Source organism: Plecotus auritus (assembly GCF_963455305.1).
Source record: "Plecotus auritus genome assembly, chromosome: 2".
Lineage (NCBI taxonomy): Eukaryota > Metazoa > Chordata > Mammalia > Chiroptera > Vespertilionidae > Plecotus > Plecotus auritus.
This window is the reverse complement of record NC_137771.1, coordinates 212,308-234,356: the sequence shown is the minus strand read 5'-3', so window position 1 is coordinate 234,356 and position 22,049 is coordinate 212,308. Positions and strand designations below refer to the sequence as shown.

The 22,049-nt window shown below is 66.2% G+C and overlaps 1 protein-coding gene across 1 annotated transcript; it reads right to left on the bottom strand.

Annotated features, from left to right (window-relative positions):
* Window positions 1-1,495: 1,495 nt before the first annotated feature.
* TTLL10 (tubulin tyrosine ligase like 10) lies at window positions 1,496-20,302 on the bottom strand (the record flags this gene model as incomplete). The annotated part of the gene is made up of 12 exons (XM_080657073.1): window positions 1,496-1,950; window positions 2,232-2,325; window positions 2,656-2,772; window positions 4,996-5,136; window positions 5,610-5,781; window positions 6,372-6,543; window positions 7,155-7,240; window positions 8,410-8,539; window positions 8,676-8,794; window positions 8,953-9,088; window positions 9,165-9,245; window positions 20,209-20,302. The coding sequence occupies 12 exons, from the start codon at window positions 20,300-20,302 to the stop codon at window positions 1,496-1,498; spliced, it is 1,797 nt and encodes a 598-aa protein (XP_080513199.1).
* Window positions 20,303-22,049: the final 1,747 nt, after the last annotated feature.

The following is a 22,049-nucleotide window of genomic DNA, read 5'->3' as shown; positions in this document are numbered from 1 at the left end:
CACAGCACCCGAGGTTCCACCTCCTGCCCACCTCTCCCTGGTCCTTCAGGTCCCGAATGTGGGCTGGGGGGCGGCATCACCTCTGGGGGTGAACAAGCAGCAGAGGCTCTGGGAAACCTCACTGGACATCCAAGCCCTCGGGGACCCCAGGGACGAAGAGAAGTAGCAGGTGGCCCAGGCCTTGGGGGACCCCAGGGATGGGGCTCTGTTGGGTTAGGGCAAGCTGCTCTGCCAACATGCACATCTGGTCACGTCGCGGGACCCACGGGTCATCTGATGGACGCTGGCCTTCACCCCAGGCTCCAGCACAGAGCCGGCTGGGCTGCAGGGCAGGCAGGCTCAGTGCGGCCCTTCCTGGAGGGACCCCTAGACACGCTGGAGGGGACTCGGGGCTCCTGGTTATACAGTGACAAGTGGGTGCTGCCAGCCTCTGGCCTGGGCACCCCACACTCTAAGCCATGGCAGCAGGATGGGAGGGGGGCAGCAGGTGCAGTGGCTGGGTGGGCTGTGAGTGAAGGACAGGTTGGCCCCTGGCCCCTGCCCCCTCCCCCCCACCCGCTCCGAGACCCTGGGGACTGCCTCTGAGTCCCAGTTCCCTCCTTCCTCTCCCCGGCTCCGGCTGCTCCCTCCAGGGCCCAGGAGAGAGCGGTGCATGGCGCCCTCTGGTGGTGCTAGGGCCGACGCACTCCTAGGAATGCAGCTGCCTTCCCCCTGGGGTGTGGGGTGGCCAGGGGTGTCCTGCCCCTTGTGGCCAAAGCTCCCGTGCCACCATAGAAGGGGGGCCCGAAGCCCCTCCCACACGCCTTGGAGGCCAGCAGTGGGGGTGGGTGCCGAGTGTTTGTGATTTGGGGGGTGCTGTCAGTGTGACCACTGAGGGGGTGGGAGGTGGGCAGGGCATGTGAGGGTGTGCAGGGGGAGGGCGTGCAAGCAGGGGTGGGCCCAGGGCCAGCTGTCTGGACCCTGGGGTTTGGCCTGGGCTGGGTGTGGGGTGGCTGGCCCTGGACACTCAGTGGTAAGGTGCCAGGACACCCCAGAGGCCCTGCATCCCCCCGAAACCTTGGGGCTGGGCCCATGGGAAGCGCCAAGGCCACAGGCAATGGCGAGGGGCCCATTATTGGCCAGCGCGTCCTTCAGGGCACGGTCCTGCCTGGATCCCGGCCTGACACCTTTCCGGGGACCAAAGCCAAGCAGAAGGCCCCTGGGTGGGGGGCGCGGTGATGGAAGGGGCGTGGCTTCCTCGGAGGCGCAGAGCAGGACTGTGGGGGCTCCTCCCCTTCCTGCAGGACAGACCCCCCCCTCCCTCCGCCCCTGCGCGCCTCCGAGGGCAGGTCCCAGCCTGGAGGTGGAGGAGGGGCGCGTGGGGCGGAGGGATGGGCATTGGGTCTGGGGGAGCCCCCAGGGGAGCGTCCTGGACGGGGCGGGGCCGCGGGATCCGCGCGGAGGCCGCGTTTGTAACAAAGTAGCCTTTATAGGTCTTCAGGGCGCTGCGGGCGCGCTAGGAGCCGCGGTGGTCCTCGGGCTTGCGGTCCTCCCCGTCCTCCTCCGCCGGCGCCGGGGAGGGCTCCCGCGAGGGGTCCCCGCTGTCGGCTCGCGGCTGCGGGGAGGGCTCCCGAGAGCGGTCCCCGCTGTCCGCTCGCGGCGGCTCGGTGTCCCCGGCCTCGGGCTCCCCGCCCTGTGCGCTGTCGGGGCCGAGGGCGTGGGGCCGGGCGCGTTCCTGCGGGGAGTGGGGCGCCCCCGGCCTGCGCGTGCCCGGCCTGTCTGCCGCGCGGAGCAGGGACGCGGGGGATGCGGCCCCGCTGGTCGTCGGCTGGCGGGGGAGGAGGCGGGGCATCCCCAGGCGGGGCCAGACGTCCATCTCCCCGTTGTGCAGGAGCACGAAGCCGCGCTGCGACAGCAGGGGCAGCATCCGCTGGCTGCACAGGCTCTTCTGGAAGGTCTCCAGCGCCAGGTCTGTGCGGGAGTGGGGGGCATTGGGGGGCAGGAACCCAATCTCTCCCGCATCACCTTTGCGGGGCTGGGGTTCAGGTTTTGGGGGCAGAGGAGGAGGTGGGGGAGGGGGAGGGGAGGAGCCCCAGGTGGGGTGGGAGTGGGGGCAGGGACTCCTTGGGGGCGGGGCCGAGTTGACCGGCAGGCGCCTGGGATGTGGGAGAGCTGGGTGTGGAGGCATCAGGGATGGGGCAGGCAGTGGAGTGGGCGGTCGGAGGGTTTCGGGCCCTGGGCAGGGGCCTCACCCAGGGTCTCCATGACCACGCGAGGAATCACCTCCTTCAGGACCTCACAGTTGGTGTGCAGGGCGGGGTTGGAGTTCATCTCTAGCAGCCACACCTGGGCCCAACATGGGTCAGCATCCTTCCCCACCTGCCACTTGGCCTGCCGGAGGCTGAGGCCCTGGTCCCTGGTAAGCCAGGTGACCCTGGGCAGGTGGCCTCACCCCCGATATTTGCCCAAGCGGCTGAGATTCTAAGGATCTGGCCTTGGAGGCTGCCCCGCTGCAGGGGGAGCAAAACCTGAGGGACGCCCCCTCCCCCGGGGCTTGGGGAGGTCGGACTGCAGGGCCCACCCCAGGGCCTGTCTGGTGGTCAGGCTGGGCATAGATGCCCCCGCGCCCTGCACCTGCCTGCCAGGCCCCACCGCCCTGGGATGCCCCAACGGCACCTTGAAGTTGTCATCGATCAAGAAGTCACAGCCAATGAGGTCGAAGTAGCCCAGCTTGCACTCGAGCTTGGACTTGACAGCCAGGAAGCAGTGGGCCATGATCTGCTGCATCTGCTTCTGTGGATGGGGCAGGGAGGGCGATGGGTGGCACTGTAGGCGCTGACTCTGCTCCCAGGCCCCAACAGCCATGGCCACACCCCTCGCCTGCAGTCTTCACAGTGCCTCACCTGCACTCCCACCTTCGCTCCCACCTATGCTCCCACCTGTGCCCTCACCTCAGAGCCACATCTGCCTGCCCACACCTCTGCCCTCACCTCTGCCCTCACCTCAGAGCCACACCTGCCTGCCCACATGTTCGCACTCTTACAGCCAGAAACTCAGTCACTCTCATTTTATTCGTTCAACAGACGTGGAGCTCTGGCCGTATGGCGGGTGCTGGGGTGCAAGGCGTGTCTGCCCCTGGACAGATCCCTCACAGCAGGGGAGATAGCACATGTGACCCGTGGACCAGTAGGTCGGCACAATAGGTTGGCAATCAATGCTGATGGAGGACATGCAGCTAAGAGGGTGGAGATGAGAGTTCTGGGAGGCTTTTTGTTGTTGCTAACTCTCACCCGAGGATCTTTTCCACTGATTCTTAGGGAGAGTGGGAGAGAGGGAATGGCAGAGAGAAACATCGATGTGAGAGAAACACAGCGATTGGCTGCCTCCTGCATTGGGTCTCTAGCAAAGTATAGGAGGGAACCAAGTACAAATTCTGGAGGCGAAAAGTTTAACAACTGATATTTGAAATTCACAAAGGGGCTTAGTAGATATGTGTTGCCTGAAGCGAGATCAATGAGACGATCCAGTGTGAGGGACCTAGCCAGTTTAGCTCAGTGGATAGAGCGCCGGCCTGCAGACTGAAGGGTCCTGGGTTCGATTCTGGTCAAGGGCACATGCCTGGGTTGTGGGCTCGATCCCCAGTAGGGGGCGTGTAGGAGGCAGCTGATCCATGATTCTCTCTCATCATGGATGTTTCTATCTCTCCCTCTCCCTTCCTCTCTGAAATCAATAAAGATATTAAAAAAAAAAAAAATATATATATATATATATATATATATATATATAGGGGGTGGGGGTAGGGGTGGATAGAGGGGTCAATGGGGGAAAAAAGGGGACATGTAATACTTTCAACAATAAAGAATTATTTAAATATATCTCCTATCTAATAAAAGAGTAATATGCAAATTGACTGTCACTCTAACACACAAGATGGCCGGCAGGGGAGGGCAGTTGTAGGTGATCAGGCCAGCAGGGGAGGGCAATTGGGAGGGACCAGGCCTGCAGAGGAGGGCAGTTGGGGGCAACCAGGCCTGCAGGGGAGGGTAGTTGGGGGGGACCAGGCCTGCAGGGGATGGCAGTTGGGGGGGACAGACTTTTGTGAGGACACAAAACAAGTCTCGATAATTGTTGAAAGGGCTGGAGTCATACCAGGTATGTCCTTCGCCTGGCCCGTGTGGCTCAGTGGTTGGCTACCCACCTATGAGCCAAGAGGTCACCGTTCCATTCCCTGTCAGGGCACATGCCCGGGTTTCGAACTTGATCCCCAGTAGGGGGCATGCAGGAGGCAGCAGATGGGTGGTTCTCACCATGGATGTTTCTCTCTCTCTTTCCCTCTCCCTTCCTCTCTGAAATATTTGTTTATTTAAACTTGTAAAAGAAAACGTATGTATAAATCTTTCCAACCTTGGGTTTGACAATGGGTTCTTCGATATGGCCTCAAAAGCATGAATGACCGAAGAAAAGGTGGGTCAATTGCACTTCATCCAAATCTAACACTTTTGTTCAGAAGAGGACGTTATTGAGAAAGTGAAGAAAGAACTCGGAACAGGAGAGAATGTTTGCAGATCACAGATCTGATAAGGGTGCAGCTATCAGAGGGCAGAGAGCTGAACGAGGAAGACGGACAGAGGATCGGAATAGAAAGTCTCCTCAAGTAGATTCCCAGATGGCATACACCCACGAAGAGAGATTCGACGTCATCATCACTAGTGAAGTGCAAATCAAACCCACAACGGGATACCACTTCACAGCCACTTCTCTTTCTTTTTTAAAAAAGAAAAAGTGTTGGCAAGGATGTGGAGGTGGGAACATGAACTATTGTGAGGGCGAGAGAGAGCCTGCATGGCCAGCGTCCACCGCCCAGTTGCACCGGGAGAGACACACTCTTTAATATAGACGCACCCCTGCCCCGTCCGGTGCTGAGGGAACACTGCCCCACCCTCACATCCCTACGGGGTCGTGACCCTTGATCCTTGGCCCCTGCCCCCCATGGGGTTGGGTGAGGCGCTCACGGACCGTGAAGGTGGTGAAGACCCAGTCGCGGGGGAGGCCCTTGGTCTTGCTGAACTTGTCGTTGATGTACCGGTTGAGCTGCTCCATGCTCCACACTGTGTCCTCCTTCAGAAGCATGTACAGGGGGCTTTTCTTCTGCATGAACTGGGGGGGGGGGGAGGGTGTGGTGCCTGGAGGCCATCTCCCTGGAGCGCCCAGAGGCCTGCCGCCCTGGGCCTCCTGGGGCAACCCGGGGGCCGAGACCCTCCCCAACACCTTCTTCCATGGAGACCTCCTCGGCCACCAAGTCCCCACCGATCCTCATGGAGGGCTCAGCCGAGACTCTCCCCCTTGCACCCCTTCCACAGAGACCTCTGGCCTCTCCACGGAGGTCTTCCCCGGCTCCTGCCCTCCCCACGCCTCATCCGCGCCCAGAGGGAACCACGCTGCGGTGGGTGGGTGCAGGGCTCCCGGTCACGTCACCAGGATGCCCTGTGGTAGCGGAAGGTGAGAGGTGATGCCAACAGCAGGCAGGGAGGGGGCCTGGACCACCTCTGGGTCTGAGCCAAGTCCGCCCTGGCCTCTCCTCTCTGCTTCTGAGCAGCGATCTCGTCCCAGGGCTGCGGGAGGACCCTCACCTGGTTGGTCAGGTGGCCACTGAGGTCTTGGGAGTGGGGATCGTAAAGACTGAGGGTGAGGCGTGCGTAGCCGTGGCCGAAGAAGACCATGTAGGGCATGGCGCAGGCGATGAGCAGGTAGGAGCGCACGTCGAACTTCTTCCCATCCAGCAGCAGCGGGTTCTCGATGTACCTGGGGACAGGGGAGGGCTGAGCACATGCCAGCCTGGACCAGTTCCTCAGGGCCCGCACCTGCCCAGGGCGGCCTGTGGGGTCACCCCCCCTGGCTGAGGGCATGTTGGTTGGTCGGGGGACGTTTCTGAGCCGAGCCAGACAGGGCTGTGGTTTCCAAAAGGCAAACGGGGAGTTCCAGAGAGACCTGTTTGAGGTGAGACTGCCTCCCAGCCTGAGCCTGGGGGATGGACCCCATCCAGAGGCAGAGGGATGGAGGGGGACAGGCAGCTCTGGCTGCAGGCCTGAGGGCTGTGGCTGCCGGGGCGGCCTTCCTGCAGGACCGAGGAGCAGTGCCCAGGCAGTAGACACACTGACCAGGCCCTTCCCGCCCCACCCCACGGCAGGAGCCTCTGTTCAGGCGCGCAGCTCCTGGGCCGGCCACCCGGACTGGATGTGACACCTCTCCCTCTGCTGGCTACTCGCGGTCCTCACTGGCGGCCCTGCAGCCTTCCACGGCCAGGGACTCCCCTACGGGCTGGAGACCCCCACGAGCCTTCACAGGCACCAGCAGGACCCAGGGTCAGTCCCACCCCTGCGGGCGCCCAGCACCTCTGCGCGACCCGGGCCTGAGGCGTCCGGAAGGGCATCCTGCGGTAGACGGGGTCGTCCTCCAGGCTCTGGACCTTGGCCTGCAGGGTGGCGAGGTCGTGCTGGCTCCGGAGCAGGAAGATGCCTTTGCCCTGGTTGGAGGCGGTGGGCTTGCAGATCCAGGTCTGGGTTTCTGCGGAGAGAGCCGCCCGAGTCCCCGCCGCCTCCTTAACCAGCCCTAGCGCCTGGCCCCGCCCACGCCCAGCCAAGGCTCTGACCACGCCCACCCAGCCACGCGGCCACGCCCAGCCAAGGTTCTGATCACGCCCACCCAGCCACGCGGCCACGCCCAGCCAAGGTTCTGGCCACGCCCACCCAAACACGTGGTCACGCCCAGCCAAGCTTCTGACCACGCCCAGCCAGCCACGTGACCACGCCCACCCCAACCACGTGGTCACGCCCACCACCGACCCCGCCCATTCCGGGACTCGCCCATGGCCCCGCCCACGCCCACCTAAACCGATCACACCCGCAGCCCAACACACACCTCTCCACGCCCTGAGACACGCCCTTCTCAGCTCCTTCCGCGTTCTGCCCGGACCACACGCAGCCACGCCCAACAGCCCTCCCAGCCACGTCCGCCCACCTGGCTCCACGCTTCCCTCCTTGGTCACGCCCCCCCCACCGGGACCTACGGGCTCCAGTCCCGTGTCCTAGATCGCACCCAACCTTGGTCCGGCCCTGAACCCGTCTCTTCTCGTCCCCTCCCGCCCCCAGCAGGCCCGGCGTCCAGCTGCCTCTCACCATCGAAGAGGCTGAAGAATGTCTCTCTCTCATCCCTGATGTCCAGACGGTAGGTCTCTGGGAAAAATTCTTCCATTTTCAGCATCCTGGGGAGCAGGGAGGTGGGGGGCATACTTGGGCTGTCTCCTTCCTGCACAGGTTTAGGGCCGCTGGGAAGCTGGGCTGGGCTGCAGGCACCCCGTCTCCACCCCCTCCAACCCTTCTCCTCTGCAGCCTTCGCTCCCTCTGTTCCCTGCCAGAGCGCTCGCCTGGATGGATCCTTGCACACCTGGCCTCTCTCCAGGTTGCCGCACTACCTCGCCCCTCTGCACTTCCCTGCTCTTCCTCCGGGGGGCTGTCTGCTACCTGCGTGGCTCAGGCACTTGTGAGGGGCCAGTTCAGAGCGGTCAGTGTCCCCAGGGACGGACAGTGCCCGGAGCGCAGCGAGCATGGATTCCTGAGCATCGTGCATCGTCCGCCGGCCTGGGGTACCCTTTAACTCTCTGTCATCTCACACCAGGCCATCCTTCAGTTTAGGAAACGGAAAGGCCCCTCACAGCTGGGCTGCGTGTGTCTACCTCTGTGCCTCGAGGCATCCTGGGCGGGTCCATGGGAGCTCCTCCAGAGCGGGTGTGGGGTCCCTTCCAGAGCTGTACCCCAGGGGGACACAGGGCCTGGCCTGAGTGTCCACTAAGGAGTGTGCGGAGGATGGACGGGTGGCTGTGGGTCTGGAGAGGCGGGCAGTGGGTGGAGGCTTTGAAATGGGTGGGTGGGTGTGTGGCTGGGTGGGCGGGCAGGCAGGTAAATGGTTGGGCAGTGAGTGGATGAGTGCGTGGCCGGGTGGACACCAGGTAGGTGAATCTGCTGAGTGGTTCAGGCGGGGCCAGTGCTGGGTGAAGGCAGCCGAGGACAGTGAGCGTAGAGGTCTGTGGGAACGGGTTCGGGGACGGACGGCATGGGTGTGGTGGGCGATGAATGACTAAATGAGGGACACCAGCGGGCGGCTCTGTGCTGTGTACGGACTCGGGGCGGGGGGGGGCTGTGGGGATGTAATGGGTGGCAGGTGTTTGGGGTGGAGACAGATTGGTGCGTGCGTGGTGGGAGGGTGGGTGGGGGGACGGCTGTCGGTGGTGGACAGAATGGAGGGTGGTCAGGACCAGGGATGGACTGACATGTCAGATGGGCGGGTGTGCCGCTGAGGATGGGGTGGCCGGATGGATGGGCGCATGGGGGGCCGGTGGGGGTGCCCAGCGATGGGGGGGGCAGGGCGGCGTACTTGGCCTGCGGGCATGACGATGTCCTGCTGACCCGGCTGATGACCCGGGCGTACTCCCTGAGGGCGTTGAGAAGCCCGATCTTGGTGGTGAGCAGTTTGTTGTTGGGGAGCTGGTACAGCAGCTGCTCGCCTGGACGACAAAGCCCTGGGCAGCACGCGGGGGACGGCCGCAGGGCCTCGGCTGCCCAGGCCGCCACGGGCTCCCGGCGGGAGGGGGCAGCCCCTCTCCCAGGCCCTGCCCCAAGCCCCGCCCCTCCCCCGGCTACCTTCCCGGAAGCTGAGGTAGCTGTCTCGACACTTGACCTCACACCACTTGAGCCTGTAGTCATCCCGCCGGCCGTCCTGGATGCGCTGCCAGCCCTTGCTCTTGCAGTAGGAGCTGATTCTGTGGGGCCCGGGGCAGACATGACCCTGGGGCCTTAGGACCTGGCGGGGGGGATGGGCTTGCCAGGGAGGGGACCAGGGGACCTCAGGGGGCAGAGCCCAGGCTGGACTGGGCCCTGGGGGCAGTGAGGCTGGGCCCAGCCGGAGGCCCCCACTCACATGGCGACCCCGTTGGTGCCTCCAATGTAGAAGAAGGGGCCACTCCCCGTGCTGGGTGACTGCTTCTCCCCCACCAGCAGGTGCCTCTCCAGGAAGGTGGCCCGGGGCTTGGCAGCGCCCGAGTCCTCCAGAGGGTCTGTGGACAGGTGGGTGGTCAGAGGCTCCGGCCGGCGGAGGCTTCCCCAGCCCACCCAGCTCCGACCTGAGCCCACCTGCATCCTGGTCCGGCTGGCTCAGCGGACTCAGGGCCCCGTCCACGTGGCTGCTCCCCATTGGTCTCTCATGGGCCCAGCCTGCACACGGGGGTGCCCACTCAGAACCTGGCCAAGTCCAGTCCCCGTTGGGCTCCACACCGGCACCCCCGTCCCACCCTTGTCCAGCAGCTCCCAGGCAGCCCCCCAGCCCATGCGGGACGTCTCCTCCCGGGCACAGGCCTGCCCAGTGGCCTGGACCCATCATGCCTTCTAGGAGAGAGGGCTGGTCACCCCCCTCAGGGGCAGCCTTGGGGTGGGCAGGCCCCTCCTCACCAACAGGGCAGAGCTGGAGGCAGGTGAGGGGTGAGGGTGGAGGCTGGACTGGGGCGGACGTGGCACAGGGACATGCCCAGGAGGGCGGGGTCACAATGTCCATCATGATGTCATGGGTGACCCCTGCCAAGGCAGGGGCGATGGGCTGCCTGCCCTGGGCAGGGACTGGGGGCTGGGGCGGCAGAGTGCCTGCCAGACTGTTGGGGGAGAGTGTCCCCTCCCTGTGCCTGTTCAGACCCTGGCTCTGCGGGCCCCTCCCGGGGCATGGCTGTGTGTGGTCCCCGATTAGAACCCCGTCCCTGAAATGGGGTGTCAGGCCCCAGGGGGGCCCTCCCAGGGCTGCAGTCACCTGGGTCCCGGGGGCGGCTCCGCCAGACCCCTTTGATCCTTGACTGCTTGCCTCTCTTGGTGCTGACCCGGGTCCGAGGGGGCAGTGCCCGGTGTCCTCGGCCGTGGCTGCAGCGGCTGTGGCTGTGGGCTGTGGGGGTGGGGACGGTGAGGTGGGGGCACCGCTGAAAAGACACTGTCCGCAGCCCCTTCCGGGACCGTGGAGTCCGTGGCCTTGGCCCCCGTGGCTGGCCCGGGGTCAGGCCCACCCTGTAGGGGGCAGCGTGTTTCCTGGGGTCTTGGGCTTGGAGTCCCCCGTGTGGCTGGCTCTTGTTTCCATGGTGACTGTGGGGCCTGGTGTCCCTCAGGGCCAGGGTAGTCTCTGCATTCTGTCTGTCCTTGGTGAGGCCTTCCTTGTAGGGACTGTCTGTCTGGCTTGTGTGCCGCCTGCAAGGAGGAGGGTGGCATCAGGCCTCTGGTCGGGCGGGGCACCCCGGCCGGGATGGAGGCGTCCTGTGTCTGAGGGGGGCCCTGCAGCAGGTGCTGCCCCAGGAGGGGGCCTGTGACCAGCTCGGGAAGGTTTCAGGGCAGTTTCAGCCGTTCCTGAACGGGTCCTTCCCAATGGGGGGCTGTTGGGGGGCGGGGACTGTGCCGGATGGAAAGCACAGCGGGGGAAGGCAGGCGGGACCCCGGAGCAGGCGGGGCCCAGGGCGCTGCACCTGCATCCAGGTGTCCCCAAAGAGGACGGTCACCGAGAAACGCCGGCCAGGCCTCCACCCCACTTAGGACAGACGTGTGCACCGTTCTGGGGGCCGAGTGACGGCAGGATGGGGGAGTCTTACCCTCTGCCCGTGGCTCAGCCTCGCCCCCCCCCCCAGGACGGAGCCCCCAGGAGGGCTGAGTACTGTCCTGGACGGAGTGCGTGGGAATGAGACATGGACACACAGGCCAGGACGTGGCCCGGGAAGGAGGACCCAGAGCGGAAAGCGGGAAGCAGGAGCTCACGTCCCGCGAGAGGGTGGTGGGGACGGGACGCCAGCACAGAGGCTGGGCTCGGCGGCCCCTCAGGAGGTCCTGAGACAGGCTCTGAGCGAAGGCCCCGCAGCCAGCCGGGACTGGCCTGCGTCTCAGCTCCCCACTGGAAAAGGGGGCGGGGCAGCTGCAGTTAATGCTCAAGGAAGGCTGGCAGGACGATGGGGGCAGGGGGGGCAGTGCAGACCAGGCCAGCTGGCGGGGGACCCCGAGGTTATGACAGGAACATGAGGGGCCCAGCCGATGGCCACCTCTGCGGTGCAGGCCTGGGGGCAGAGCAGCCGGAGCTGCTGGGGAAGCTGGCCGTGGCCGTGGGCGGGCAGGTGGCCGGTGTCTCTGTGTGGCGCTTCTAACCGTGTGTTGGTTATTTTCACCAAGAATAAGCCCCCGAGTTACCCTTCTTGTCGTTAAAATGAACAAAGATAAATAAAAGCCGCGGGCGAGCCCGAGTTGGGTGCGAGTCTGGGTGGCTGGCCCGGGCTTGGGGTGGGAGGCGGCTGCGGGCATCGGCTCCGAGCATCAGCTCCGACCCACAGCCCTGGCCTGACTCAGTCTCCAAAGGACAGAATCCAAACACAGAGACCAGCTTTACGCCGGAGGGGTTGGGGCACGCCGTGTGGCCCCCGACATCGCATCGGGGCACCGGGGGGCGGGTTAAGGGGAAACTGAACTCTGCCATCGGCCCTGACATGAATGTGGTACCTGGTCCGGTACACAGACCGGCGGGAATTCCCGAGGCGAGGTGAGCGGAAGGCCCTCGTGCACCTGGAGGAAACGTCCAAGGGATGAGGGGCGTCCGTGCCCTGCCATGGGAGGGTGTGGGTGCGAGGGAGGCGCTCACATTGTCTGCCGGGCTGGCACCTCCTGGGCAGGGGCAGGCTGTCCACGGGGCCTGGGGTCCCCACGGGTGTCGGGAGGCTGCCCTTTGGAGCATCGGTTCTGGTAGACAGACCTGGTCCTTGGCAAAGGCGCCGGCCCCGAGGAGCTGACACCCCCAGGGGACACGGCCTTCTTGGCACGGCCCTGGGGTTTGGGCCCCTCATGCTGTGGCCCTGGGGGCATGGGCTCTCCACAGAGCAGGGGCACCCTTCCCCGCCCTCCCCTCCCTCTTTCTGCTCCTGGGCAGGATCCCCAGAGGACCAACAGGATCCGTGGTGGCCAAGCAAGGGGCAAGGGAAGGCAGGCCCCAGCCCTCGCACCCAGCCAGGACCCCAGCTGCTGGCCCGCCCGTCCCTCTCACCTGCCCTACCGGCTGGTGTGATCCCTCTGCCCGGGAAACAGTGGCGACCTGGCAACCGTCTCCCAGCAACCTCGACCCAGGGCCCAGAGGGGAGCAGGTGGAGAGGGAGGGGCGGGGGCCAGGTGCCCCGGGAGCTGGGCCCGCATTCTCTCCGGGATCACTCCTCGGCCTTCCAAGACCCTCACGTCCACGCCCGGACCTCAGACTGGACCCAGAAAGCTTTTTGAGCTCACTCGGATTTATGGCCATATTACACCTCCCTGGTATCACACCACAGCCCCAGCACGTGGGGTCCCTGCTGTATAGAACAGTAAGTGGGGGCTCCAGGAAGACAGCGCGCCCCCCCGGGTGGGGGTGCTCACGCCTGGGGCTGTGTCTCCGAGTCCCAGGGCCTTGCGTGGGTCACGGGGGATCTCTGTGTTGAGTGCCTTTGCTTCTTCCTTTTTTAAAAACATATTTTTATTGATTTCAGAGAGGAAGGGAGAGGGAGAGAGAGATGGAAACATCAATGATGAGAGAGAGTCATTTGATCGGCTGCCTCTTGCACGCCCCCTACTGGGGTCGAGCCCGAAACTGGGGCAGGTACCCTGACCGGGAATCGAACCGTGACCTCCTGGTTCATAGGTTGACGCTCAACCCCTGAGGCACGCCGGCCGGGCTGCCTTTGCTTCTTGTAGGGCTGGAGGGTGGCCCCACAATGTGTCCACATTTTGAGCCCCGGCACCGGCAGATGGGACCTTAAATCCAGTGACCAGCGTTCTCCTAAGAGGGAGGCGGGCAGGTGAGGAGACAGAGAGGGGAGAAGCCGCAGAGAGGGGAGGCAGACGGGGGCAGAGGCTGGAGGGATGTGCCCCAAGTCCAGGGGGTTCTGGAGCCCCCGAGGCCAGGAGAGGCCAGAGGGACCTTCCCGGGAGTTCCTGAGGGCACTGAGCTGACTCTGGCCGCAGCTGTGGGACAAGGCACGTCTTGCAGGCCCCACCTGCCCCGGGGTGGCCCTTGGCTGTGTGGCCTCAGAAGACTCACGCATCCTTTCAGCCCCTCCTCACATTCTGGGTCCCGGGCTTCATGCTCATGAAGGGGGGGCCTCTGGGAGCCTGCAGAGGCAGCCGCACCCACATGCCTCTCTGCCAGGTGGGGGCCTTGGGGTCTGTCCTGCTGGAGATGCTCAGCCCATAGGGGCAGGAGCCCTGGCCAAGCCCTTCACTGGGCACTGGGGACCCCCAGCTGGGGGCTCCTGCAGGGGTGGTGTGGCCCCCGGCCGCCTGCAGGCTGCTCTTCCCTCGGCCTGAGCACAGAGGCCACTCCCTCTGGACCCCGTGGCCCCCCTCACTTGGGCTGGACCCCTGGAGGCCCCTGGCGCCTGGGCCAGCTCACCACCTCGGTCCCCGGTTCCTGACAGGTTCTGGGGAGGTGGCCCCCTGCTCCTGTGACACCGAGAGCTCAGACCCGAAAACTCAGCCTCCTGATCGGAACAGCTGGGTGGGTGGTCCCTCCCAGCCACGGTCGCCTCAGGTTTGCTGGAGGCAGGAGGGGCAGCCAGCCCCCCTCTCTGGGGCCAGGGGAGCTGGAAAGGCCCAGCGCCCCTCCGGCAGCCGTGGTGTGGCCTGGGGAGACGGCGCCTTTGCTGGGCAGGGCCAGGCCTCCTGGACGTGGGGCAGGAGGTCTCCTCACGGTGCCAGGCAGCCTCTGGCCTTGGGGTCTCTGCTTGGCTCCAGCAGTGTCTGCCTGATCCCCCCCTTGGCCACCTGCTCAGAGAGGCCTTCTGGGGCCCCCCTCACCCCCTTCTTTCCCCTCTAGCACTTGGCTATGCAGACCGAGTTCAGGGAAGACTCGGGGAGAGCGGGGAACGAGGGGGAGAGGCAGGGGCCTCCCCGAGGAGCCTGGGGACCCCCACCCCCACTCCAGTGGCAGAGCCTTGGCTGAGGCAGGTCTGGGCCCTGGGACCCGCTGAGAGCTCTCAGGGGAAGGGCGGGGCTTTGGGGGGGACAGACAGATGCTGGGGTGGGGTCAGCATCAGAGTTTGGTCTGGGGGACAGCTTTAGACAGGACATCTCGATGAACCACAGGTTGGGGAGCAGAGGGAGCAGGGTGGGGCGAGCCAAAGTCTGGGGTGGGGAGGAGGTGAGGGGGGCTGTGGGGCACCAGGAGAGCATGCCCCCCAACTGTCCAGGCCCCAGAGACAGGTGGTGGGGACCTGGTGGGGGGCCCTGAGACCTGAGGAAGGGAGGAGGTGGCTGTTTCCTGCCCGTCCCCCTCCTTCCCCCAGCTTCTTGCTCTCGGCTGAGGGTGGGGTCTCACCCCCAGTGCCCTCCAGCCACCTGACACTGCAGGGGGTGGGTGGGGCAGCTGGGTTTCTGGGGCACTGCCCGCCACGGGTCCTCTTCCCACCGTGGGTGGGAGTTGGGGGGCTGGGCTGCTTCTTTCTTGCTCTCCTGAGGCACCCCTGCCTGGTACAGGTATGGGGGGTAAGGGATGAGGTCATCTCCCTGGGGAAGGTTCCAGGCTGGGCTGCAGGGGTGGGGCTGACCACACTCCCGTCTCTCTGGCCTTGTGGCAGGGCCCACTGCGTGTGGTGACACAAAGACCCTAGTGGGGGGCCCTCTGGGCTGTGGGGGAGGCTGTGCCGGTGCCCCACACCCTTAATTGCCCCAACAGTTTATTATGGCTGTGACAGAAAGCCCACCCCAGGGTCAGGGGACTCCCCCCGCCAGGGTCATGGGCGGCGACGTCCAATGTGGCCTGTGCCCTAGGAGGACGTGAGGGGCCCGGGCCTGGGCAGGCGCACACCACCTGGTCAGAGCCACGGCTGGGCCGATGGACAGTGGACCTCGACTTCCACCCGGTGTCAGCGAGGGCCCCTCCTCCGGCGACCGGGCCGTGGATGGACGGCATTACCAGACAGTATTAGACAGAAGGACCCAGGTCTAACCGTGTCTGGTAAGACGCCCATCACAGGCTGCCTGTCTGCGGCATTCGGCGGTGGGGGGGGGGCGAGACCCCGGGCCCCCTGAGTCTGCAGAGCGGCACCTCCGATCCCTACAACGCCCACGGCCTGAGGTCTAGCTGGAGCCTCCCTGGACCCACCTGGCCCCTGGGCTGCTTCGAGGAAGGCCTCCCACAGAACCCACCCCAGCATACAGCCCCCAGGCGTGTGCGTGTGCATGCACGTGTGCATGCGTACATGTGTGTCTGTGCATGTGCGTGTGCATGTATGTGTGTGTGTGTGAGAGAGAAAGGGAGAGAGAGAGTGAGCAGCTGAGGCATCTGGTTGCCCTGCACTTGACCCTGAGTCAGGCTTGTTAATGAATAACAGGAGGCCTGGGGCAGACCCTCCTCCCCGGAGAGACCAGCTGGGGCCCAGGGCTGGGTGGGGTTCCTCGGCCAGAAGGGCTGCCCCTGTGCGTGTCAGCAGCTTTGCGAGCCCCAGTCCCGGCTTCCGATAAAAAGATAAAACCCAGGCCTTCTGACCTCGATTTCAGACCATGTTCCCTTTCTTGCCTGTGGCACTGGGGCTGGTGGAGGACTGGGGGGCAGGGCAGGGAGACGGTCCTCGTCAGGGAATAGCATGGCGGGGGGCCCACCACCCTCAGCCGGTGGGCCGGGGCAGGGCACCTGGACGCACCTGTCCTCCCTGCGTCCCAGGTGGCCCCGGGAGCACGAGCCCCTGACAGGGTCAGAGCGTGTGAGAGGCCAGTGCCCACTGAGAGCCACCAGACCGGGGCCTCAGGAGGGCCGGCTCCCACGGGCGAGTGTAGAAGCCCCCGTGGACGGGGACCTGCGTGGTGGATGGGAGGGCTGCCTGCCAGCAGCTCTGGACCGAGTGGCTGCGACTGGCCGGACAGCCGATTCCGGGAGAGTCCTCGGAGCCCCCAGCGGCAACCACAGCGCTGGGCACGGGCCCCAGATGAGGCTGGTGTGGGCGGGGCTGACGCCCTTCTCCGCCCTGCGTCCGGGCCCTCGTGGTCTCTCCTGGGGGTCAGGTCGCCACGGGCCTGGCTGGGACAGGTTGTCCCTGTGCCCCACCCGCCCTGGGTCTCAGCCCGGCTCTGGGCCAGGGACTCAGGACAGCACGTCCTCGGGCCGCTCCGGCAGCGAGCGGTGGGTCACCTTTGAACATCGTTACCAGACAGTGTTAGAGTCAAGCCGATAATCCAGCACTGTCCGGTAAGATGCCCACAGGGGCCCAGGTGTGCTGGCCAAGCACCCGGTGGACACACGGTCCGGCCCCCGGGCAGGAGGACCAGGTGGGGAGGTCTGCTCCTGGGTGAGGGCCTGGGGCCTGGGGCTGAGGCTGGAGGTGCAGCTGGCCCACCAGGTGGCCCCCACCTGGGCCCTGGCCGGCCGACCACCATGCCCTTCGCCCTCAGAGCCTTTGCCTTGGTTCTGCTTCGCCCTCACCTGCTGGGTGCGGTGTGGCACCTGCTGGGGCGGGAGGGGCAGGGCCTGGGCACCTGAGCGTCCTAATCCCATGGGCTGTCTGGGGAGGAGGGGCTCAGAGCAGCTGCGGAAGCTTCCATTCATGGGGCTGGGAGGGGCTCTCGGACCCGCCAGGGCCGGGGGGGGGCTGCCAGTAATCCCACCTGGAAGGCACCGGGCAGGACGGGGCGGCGGGGGGGGGGGACCTGTGTGGGAGAGGGTTTGGGGGGCTTGGGGGCGGCCCCTCGCTGCGTGCAGGGCCCCGCCGTCATCATTACCAGGCAGTATTAGAGACCTGACACCATCCAATGCTGCCCAGTAAGATGGCGATGGCCGCCCCCAGGTGGGTCCGGGGCCGCCCGGGGAGAGGGGACTCGGTGGGGGGCACTCAGCAGCCTGAGGGGACCCACGTTCTCTGAGGACACTGAGCCGAGGAGCTGGGAGAGATGGGGCTCAGGAGGGGGTCCCAGGCTCTGTGTGCGGGGGCTCAGCTCGGGGGAGGCTGGGCGGCTGCAGCTGGGAGCCCCTGGGGTCAGGGCCTCAGGGTGACCTCCCCGCCCGCCCAGCAGGGCCGCCAGCTCTGGGCGTGGGGTGGACACCTGAGGAGGGGCAGGGTGTCCTGCCCATGGGAGGCTGGCAGCCCCAGCGTTAGGGGCAGAGTGGTGCCCTGCTGGTGGGTGTCCCAGAGAAAGACACAAACAGCAGGCTCAGCCCCTGAGTCCCAGGTGAGGGGCGCTGCCCCGTAGCCCAGCCCCCTCCTGCTCTTGTCCAGGGTGAGGAGGGTTTCAGGGTGCGGATGGAGGGTGGCCGCGGCTCTGCCCCCTCCCCCCCTCCCCCCCGCCCTGAGCAGGCAGTGCTGGTTCTCACCAGTGAGGTCACGGGTGGGGCGTCTGTCTGCCCCCTGCTCTGGGCCCGGGGGTCTGGCCACCGCTGGCTGTGGAGACGTGCTGGCCCTGCAGGGGGTGAAAGGGGAGCTCTGCTCAGCTAGGCCGGCGGTCCCTTTGGCTTGTGCGCTTGCTGGTCGGGGGGCGAAGCCCAGAGCCGATGGGACAGCACTGCTGACACGGAACGCAGGGCAGCCAGCCCCAGGACGTGGGGTCAAGGAAGTAGGCGTGTCTGCAGCCCCCCTGCTCCCGTCCCGCACCTGGGGCCCTGGCCTGGGGCTGAGACCCTGGCACTCTGCCCGTCCTCCCTCCTGTCCCTTCTCTGCCCCCTGCACAGGTGGCACCCGGGCCTGGAGAGCCAACCAGGGCAGCTTCTCAAGTTTTCCGGCACCTTCCACCCACAGAGGCTGCCGGCGGGAGGTGGGGACCCTGTACCGAATCCCCCCAGGCTGCCGGGCTGACCACAGCAAAGCCCGCGTCCGCCCCACCTCGGCCTCAGCCAGGTCCACCCGGTTCTCCCGCTTCGTCCTCAGGAACGGCCGAGATTTCTCAGAGGACCTGACCCTGACCTTGACCCTAACCCTGACCCTGGTGGAGGCCCAGCATTGGGGGCAGGCGGGCTGCCCAGGCCCCTGCCCTGTGCCCCGTCGCTGGTCCCTCCTGGCCGGACACCTGGCTGGTCAGGTCTGTCCTGCAGACCCCGGCAAACCGGTGAGCTCCAGGAACGCCGGGCCTGTGTCCTGAGCAGGTGAAACGAATTCAGCTTCACGCCCGCCCGGCCGCCCGGCCCGGGGAGCCGGTGGGGCTGAGGGAGGGAGGCGGCCGGTGCCTCCTCGCAGCCAGCCTTCACACTCAGGCCGGCCTCCACCTGTGTCCCCAGAGCCTTTGGCCACTTGGGCCGGCTCCTCGGGAGCACCCGTGGCTGGGGAGAAGCGCAGGCCCACAGCGGCCCTGCCAGCCAGATGGACGGCGCCCGCCGCCTGCCTCCAGCAGCTCCTCGGCCGTGGTGTTCTCACTCAGGCGGCCGCGGGTGCAGGACAGACAGACAGAGGGAAGCTTCCTGCCACTTCCAGGACCAGCCCCTGTCTCTTCCTGAGCTCAGCTCCTGTGAACCCACAGCCAAGACCGATGCCCGACGCCCACCGGCCGGCCAGGCCTCAGCCCAGCTCAGCCTGCGGGCACCGCGGACGCGGGAGGCGGACTGGCTGAAATGCAAAGTGAAAGGAAGGTCCCCGGGTCCGAGTGCCCAGACGCCTGCCCCGGCCCCTGGCTGGCAGGGAGCGAAGCCAGCGTCTGTGCGCTGTGTGTGGGTCTGGTTAGTCATCGCCATGGCGACCGGGCTCCGCGTGGGAGACTCGAGGAAGGAGTCCTGGCGGAGCAAACACCCCTGGGGGCACCGGCCTGTGGCCTGCGGGGCCCTGGGCAGGCGAACCCGATCCGTGTGAGAGCTCCCTCTCTGCTGGCCACCCTGCCGGACCCGGACGGACGGCCTTAGTCAGTGGTGAGGCCACCGAGAACAAAGCGCTGAAACCCAACCCCGCTGCTCAGTGCGTGCGGGAGAGGCGGGGGCGTCCTGCCGGGCCTGTGCGTCTGCGAGGAGCCGCCATTTCCCCTCCCGCGCCGCTTCCCAGCCCTTCTGGGGGCGCCCCTGGCTCCCACAGCGGCCAGCGGACGGCTCCCCCTCGGGCGGCTGGCTCCCTGGATCTCTTACATTCACCCCAAACAACATTCCCCCAAACTGATTTTGCAAATAAGGGATTTGCAAATTGCCGACGCGTCTGAAATGGACAGCAGGCTGCGCATCGCCTTTTCATAAATGCAAAACGCATTCGGCAAATCCAACCCCCGGCCAATCGCTTTCACTTCTAAGCATTTCACCTGGGCTACTAGGCAAAAGCAAAACAAAGCCAACCTATTTTTCCAGAGGCTCAGCCTGCAAAGGGCTGAAATGCTCCCAGTGGGTTGATTAAAACATCACAGACGGACCCGTACAAGTTTTGTGCAAGAACAATGAACTCGGCCCGATTCCTCCGAGGAAACCAGCCGCGGCCCGTGGATACGACCCTCCTACACGTCATACCTGCCTCCGAGCCGCAGGCCTTACCAGGACGATGCCTGTGGGGCTGCAGGGCCATTTTGCATTTCGGTCAAGAATCTGTAGACCAGACTTTGGTCCTGACCCTGAGTAACCATGTCGGCCGAGGGCCAGCCCACTCCTTCTCCCAGTCGGTTCCGGCTTTGTGGGCGCCTACGCCTTGGGCGGGTGAGAAAGGGCCCCGATCCGGGCCAGACCGGCTCTGCCCCGAGCTCCAACCGTCGCCGTGTGGCGTCGGGCAGAGCCCAGCCTCTCCCCACGAGCTAACTGCCAGCCCAGCTCCCAGGCCGGGCCCGCGTCCTCCCCGACCCACTCCCAGGGAACACGGGGCCCTGGGGCCGGCTCAGCAGGGGCTCGTTGGGAAAGAGCTTTCCAGAAAGTGCTGTGTCAGGCGGAAGTCTGGACCCTCAGGGCCCTCGACCCAGGCGGCCCTCTGGGTGGGGAGGACACCCACCACCCGGCGCCCACGCTCGCCGGGCCCCGCAGACTCGGCCCAGGGACCCCAAACGGCTGGGCCCAAGATGGCTCCGCACCCGGTACCCCGCGGGCCCCACCCGGGGGGCTCACCTTCCCCTCCGAGAAGAGGGACCACCCTCCCTCGGGCCTGCCTGTGAGCCGAATGGACACCTCACCATGGTGGCTGCGTCCCGGCTGGCTCAGCCGAGCAGGGGCCGGTGTCCACCTGGAGGATCTCCCTCCAGCGCAGCCTCTGCCGCTCCTCCGCCTCCTGCCTACCTGCCCCGACAGGCTCTGCACCTGGAGGAGGAGGCGGCGGCCACTCCCTGCCCCCAGCCTGGCGGCGAGGCTGCGTGTCCAGCGCCGTCCTCATGCCCGGACCCAGCAGGCCTCGGAGTGGACACTGGAGAAGCTTTGGCTCCCGTAACCCCAAATACCTGTCAGCCCAGGACACAGGCTTGGCTTCGGCCCAAGCTGCCCCACCAGCCTCGTGGCAGGGGGACCAGAAGGGCAGCAGCCGGGAAGACCAGCTCCCTGCCTCCTGGGCTGCGGCTCCGCAGGGAGGGGAAGCAGCAGTCCACCCGCAGGGGGGCAGGTGGGCAGGTGGGTGCTCCCGGCCGGGGGTGGTGAGGGGCCGGGAACAATGGAGGTGCTGGCCGTCCCTCTGCAGCGAGGGGCAGGGCCGGCCGGGAAGAGACGGCGTGGCCCCAGGCTCGCCTTACATGTAGGGCCTCACCCCGCCCCATGCAGGTGCCTGCTCCCCGCCGACCAATCTCCGCTGCTGGCCGCCGACAGGTGTGTCCCCTGGGCTCCCATAGGCCAGCGGGAGGCAGCTACGTGACGCGCGGGCGGCAGGGCGGGCGGCAGGCCCCGCACACATTCCTGCCCCCGCCTCGCCCGCCCGCCCGGCCCAGGTTGAACAAAAACCAGGGCAGGGAGCTGCTGCAGGCGCTGCAGTGGGGCGTGCGAGCCAGGGGGTGTGAGCGGGGAGGCGGGGCGCCCCTGGCCAGGCCCTGAGCGCAGCCCTGCTGGACAAGGAAGGGGGCAGAGGGGGGTCACAGCCTGCACCCGCTCTTTCCCAGGGCAGCCCGCAAAAGGCCCTCTGCCCCCCAAGAAGCAAAGTGCAGAGCCTGTGCCTGCCCCTTGTCCAGGCCCCGCCTCAGTGTGGGCCCTGCTCTGCGGGGATCCCCGGGACCCCCTTCTAGGAGTGTTTCGCACAGGTCCCCATGCTGGGAGCCCAGCCTGTGGCTGAGGCTGTGGCAGGCTGGGAAATGCCCCCATTTGGGACCCCAGGAGGAGGACTGGGAGTCTGTGGCCACAGGATGGGGAGGCCAGGGCCCCATCCAGGTGGGGAGGGGCCTCCTGACCTGGCGGCAGGGCTGTATTGAAGCAACAAGCAGCCAGTAATTAGCCCGGCACAGAGCAGCCTGGGGCAGCCGGCCACTTTCCATAACGAACCCCCTCCCCCCGGCCGCTTTGACGAGGCCTGTTCCCCCCCCCCCCCCGCCCCCGCCCCACTGGCTCTCTGGTTTGCTCACCCCTGGATCAGGGCTTTGTGGGGCCTTGTCTCTCTGTCCAGGAACAGACCTTGCCAGAGTGGGGAGTCACCAGCACAAAGGCTCCTGAGGGCCACACAGCTCCGGGGGCTGCCCCCCCAATTGTACCTACTCCAGGGGGACCCAGAGGATGGCACAGCCCCTCCACAGCTCCCACGGGCCTGGATCGCGGGGGGCCCCTGGGGAACACAAAACCTCCCTCTACCCCCTCAGAGCAGGCTGGTCCACTCCCCACTGAGCTCAGCCTGGCCTCAGGCCCACAGCCGGCAGCTCCTCCCGGCCAGAGAGGGCAGGGGGCCCAGGAGCCGGTCGGTGCCCCCGGCCCCAGGGAAGAGCTTCTGGAAGCATCAGTGGCCTCTGACCCTCCAACCCTCTGACCTCCAGACCCTAGCGCTGTGGAGGGCACACACACCTCTGTCAAGACACCCACTCACCCCAACACCCACGGTGGTGTCTGTGTTTGTGTGGGGGTGAGGCAGGGACACCCCTGGCGGATGGGCACCGTGCTTGGGGGACGCCGAGGCATTGCTCACTAACCCAACCTGGAGGCATTCGCGGCAGGAG